Raw genomic sequence first — 4,770 nt, 5'->3', positions numbered from 1 at the left:
TTTACTACACTGTCGTAAATTCAAATTCTTACCCCTGTGCGCCAAAGTTTATTCATAAAAGAATTTTGTAAGTTTGTCTTTATATTACATTTTACATATTTCAAATGAGATTTAATTTGTAAATCTTCTTATTTTTTCAATTGAACACGGCATGCTAAACAAAGTACCATATTTAAATCTTGGGAAGTGGTTGGATCTCCCTCAGACGATGAAAGCAAATATTATGTTAACTTTTGCATTAAATAAGGGAGATTCAACTACTTGGAAAAGAAATAAACGTGGTACTTTGTTTATAAGCTTGTGGTGTTCAATTGAAAAAGCTAAGAATTTACAAGAAAAGCAACTAGATTTTGCATTCTATAAATTGAAGATGCATGAACCCTCAAATGGTCAACAATAGCCCTTCTAATGGAAGCTTCAAAGCAAGAACCTAAGGATATGGTGAGGCTTCCTCTAAGGCCATTTGAGAGGAAAAAGTGGACCAAGTTGGATAAAAATGTTGCTTCTTCCTTTTTCATTTTGCATCTACTTTGTATTTTGGCACCGTTCAATTTCAATTGGGGTGCTTTCTGGGTTTTTCTCGTAGTAGGCAGTTTGACAGGTATGGCAATTAGTGTCTCGTATCATAGAAATCTTGCACACCGGAGCTTCAAGCTTCCAAAATGGCTTGAATATTTGCTTGCTTACTGTGCAGCTCATGCATTTCAGGTTAAGTATTTGGATCCTTACCTTTGATCACTAAAAACTAGAAATGAATATATATTGAACTCTGAGTAGGTTTAGTTCAAATGACACATTCATGCCTTCTTGTTTAAAAATGATTTTTTTTTTTTTACTATGCAATGTAATGGCCTTAACCAACACATTGCCTAGACATCAAATCATTGGACTTGCTTTTACTTCATTATATCTATCAATCACAAGGGTATCCAAGCATTGAAATGAGGCCCACATGGAAAACATCTCTTTTCATTGAACTATATGGAATGCAACTTAATTGCCTAATTTAAGGAACAAGCTCTACAATTTTACAAAGGTTTTTCATCAGTAATTTGTTTGTAGATGTTTGTGGTGTGTTTTTCAATAATCAATTGTTTTTTGAATTTTAGGGTGATCCAATTGATTGGGTGAGCACACATCGGTCTCATCATCGATATGTTGATACTGAAAGAGACCCACATAGTCCTATTAATGGATTTTGGTTCAGTCAAATAACATGGTTATTTGATTCTTATAGTTTGACCACGAAGAATTGTCCAAACTATTTCGGTGATTTTCGAAAGATAGAAAGAAACATCTTTACGGGGTCCTTGAAGTATGCAAATCCTAGTAATGTCCCTGACCTGGAGAAGCAAGCCTTTTATAGGTTTATGCAAAAAACATATCTTCTTCATCTACTTGCTCTTACAATTTTGCTCTATGTCATCGGAGGAGTTCCTTATATTATATGGGGAATGGTAAACTAAATTTGTCTCTCATTTGTTTTCTATTTTTTAATATTAAGATATAATTCATAAATTTTAATCACATTATCTCTCTATATATTTTTAATATAACAAAGGTGTAGAGATGGGGTTTGGAACCTCTAAAGACGAGGGAAAAAAAACAAGATGTCTTAATTGCTGAGCTACGCTCAATTGATATTTTATCTCTATATTTCTTCTAGGGTCTTTGATAATTAAAATTTTAATTTCATGTTTGATGTATTTATTTATTCTTTTTTGATGAAGTTCTTACGGTCCCACTAAATATTATGTTAAAATTGATTAATAAAGTGATCATTTTACCTTGTAATACATTTTATTAACTAACTTGTGATCACTATGTTTTAATTATTTAATGAGTTGGGCATGTCCACCTATTTTACTTCAATTATGTTATATTATTAGTCACTCCCTTTGATATGCTAATATTTCAATTTCTTCTGTCAAATAATATTTTACTTACCAAAGTTCTTAATGTTTGTTTTTTTAATTCAAAACTACGCATAGTGCATGAGGATCGTAGTGAGTTTTCATCTAACATCTATGGTGAATTCGGTATGCCATATGTGGGGAAAGAAACAATGGAATACAGACGATTTGTCCAAGAACAACTGGTAATGTATTTTTCTCTCTTTCATTTTCTCTACCATTCACAAGTAAAATATGATTTTAAATAGAGTTTAAATCCAACTTTGATATCTAGTTTGTATTTCCCCTTAAAATTACTTCCAAATGCTTTATTTAAGGCCTAAACTCAAAAAAAAAAAAAAAAAATAGTCTTTACCATTCATCTTTCTTTTAGATTTCGATAAAATCCAAACTTACTTGGAACCTAAACACTTAAACCAACCATATGTGTTTAAACACCTGTACATCTCCGTCAAGTTTTCTATTAAATAATACATTAAAACAAAAAAGTTTGAATTTTTAGAAATCAAAATAGATTAAGTATGAAATTTTAAAGCAAGATAAGAAAGTTGGTTTTCAAAAATAGTATCATAAATGTGACGGTGGAGATTAAAACTTTTAATTTATTAGAAGGTCGTTACTGGGTTAATAGTTGACGACTGAGCTAAGCTTAAAGTTGGTAAAAAAAGTTTAGAAAGTTGGTGTATTTTATTATTATTATGGTTATTTGTTTAGGTTGGTGGCTTTATTAACCTTTGGAGAAGGATGGCACAATAACCACCACGCTTTTGAGTATTCAGCGAGACATGGTCTTGAATGGTGGCAAATTGACTATGGTTGGTATATTATTATGCTTTTTCAAGCCATTGGATTAGCCACTGATGTGAAATTTCCCTCTGAGAAGCAAAAGCAAAGGCTAGCAATAACTCAGCCTTCTTAAGACCCTACCATAATCAAGAGATATATATATATATATATATATATATATATAACATAAAAACTTCTAATCTTGCAATAAATGAAATTAATGTTGTTTCTTTGAAAAAAATATGATTTTTGTTTAGTACAATTTGTTTGGGAGGGAATTCGAACTCACAATCTCTTAGTTGGAGATATATGTCAGTTACTTGCTGAGCTATACTCGCTTTAGCTTGAAAAAAATATGATTGTTTGTTTTTTACTAGATGGTTTAATACAAATATTATACTAATTATGTATGATGCTTATAGTTTGTTGGTTTGTATGCTTTCATTTAAGTATTTATTAGTCGCGTATATAAGTTTAGTCGAGTGGTTAAAGCAAGGTCGGAGGTTCAATCCATCCTCTCCACTTTTGTTGTACTATATTATTCATCCGGAAAGGATAATAAATAAAATCTTATGATAAGTAGGATATTAAATAATTTCCGTTGACATTTCTATATGTCTATAGGTTTGACATCAACATGAGAGGTAAATCAACATCTCCATAGTATCAAAAAGAATCCGTAAAATATAAACAAAATATCAAACAAAACATCACGAATTTTAACATTTATATTAATATTAATATTTTTGAACTTATTTAGAAATTATAATATTATTATGTGTTAAGGTGATCACTTTGGTTAAAGTAATTTTGATAGATGAGGAGGTTTAATTTATTGACAATAATATTTTTCTATTAGTATTTTTTTACTTTACTAATTTTAGATTTTCTATTATTTATATTATAAAAATTTTATTTTGTACGGAATTCAAATCCAAGCGGTAACTCCTGATGTATGAGGAAACTATTTTAAGTTTGGAACACACTTTGAAAAAATATCATATTTCATATTGAATTTTGATTTGACATAGATAGGGTACCAAATATATCTTAGATTCGGATTGGTGGCTTTTTTCGAGCACAAAATTTCTACAATAAAATTAGGCAGGCCCTAAGTGTAGTTTCATAAAAATTGGGGCAATAGAATCTTAGTCCTTAGGCAAGAGCAATCCTACCCAACTTTCAGGCACGATCATTTGTCCCGCTTTCCTCCACATTTCATCAAATTATTGTGCCCTAGAGAAATATCTAATTAATAATAGAACAAAATCCATTTTGTAATATTAAAATTCTTCTATAGTCGTGATAAATCTAAATCACCCTCATTTTTTTATTCTAACATCTTCCCACTGAACGACCCTATTAGAGTCCTCCACGATAGATATGCAAGATTCAAAATCTTGTGCTAAAAAGTGAGGAGGTGAAGATGAAAAACTAGTTGATAATAAATAGAGATAGCAACGGAGCAAGGCGGGATCGGGAGGCAATCCCCTCCATCCCCGACCCCGTTGGGATTTTTTCTCTCCATCCCCGGCCCCGTCCCCGAAATTTTGGGGCGGGGACAGGGGCGAGGATGGGTCCTGCGATAAAATTGGGGATTTCCCTCTTTTTTTCCTTTTTATTATATAATATACTTATTTATTTAAAAGTAAACATTATACTACATATTTGTAAAAATTAATATATTATTAATATTATTATATATAATAAATATTTAATAGTTTATAATACAAAACGAGGCAAGGTCAGAGATGGGGACAGGACGAGGATATCCTTCCTCATCCCCTCCCCATCCCCGCGGGAGACCCCGATTAAAATCTTCGATGATTTAACTTCGTACCTGGTCAAATCGAGGATTCATTGACCCGATCGAGTCGGATACTGAGGAGTATAGAGACGCAGTATAGAGACGCAGGTGTTTTTCTTACCCTCCATAATAATAAGATATATTTTCAAATGCCAAGCTTCTCAATAATAATGTTTAAGGTTTCACGTTTCAATGAAAATTTTGTATATCCACTTTTATCTCACAAATCCAATTTTTATTAAATTAAGAATTGATTAAGCCGGA

The 4,770-nt window shown here is 31.4% G+C and overlaps 1 protein-coding gene across 1 annotated transcript; it reads left to right on the top strand.

Annotated features, from left to right (window-relative positions):
* Positions 1 to 349: 349 nt before the first annotated feature.
* LOC111022863 (palmitoyl-monogalactosyldiacylglycerol delta-7 desaturase, chloroplastic-like) lies at positions 350 to 3,175 on the top strand. The gene is made up of 4 exons (XM_022300141.2): positions 350 to 708; positions 1,110 to 1,457; positions 1,992 to 2,098; positions 2,628 to 3,175. Exons 1-4 carry the CDS (start codon positions 409 to 411, stop codon positions 2,830 to 2,832), a joined length of 960 nt encoding a protein of 319 aa, XP_022155833.1. The 5' UTR covers positions 350 to 408; the 3' UTR covers positions 2,833 to 3,175.
* Positions 3,176 to 4,770: the final 1,595 nt, after the last annotated feature.

This window comes from Momordica charantia, assembly GCF_013281855.1.
Source record: "Momordica charantia cultivar OHB3-1 chromosome 9 unlocalized genomic scaffold, Mcharantia_2.0 BLBB01000009.1, whole genome shotgun sequence".
Lineage (NCBI taxonomy): Eukaryota > Viridiplantae > Streptophyta > Magnoliopsida > Cucurbitales > Cucurbitaceae > Momordica > Momordica charantia.
Note: the sequence above shows the minus strand (reverse complement) of the source record. Positions and strands in the feature narration are given on the sequence as shown.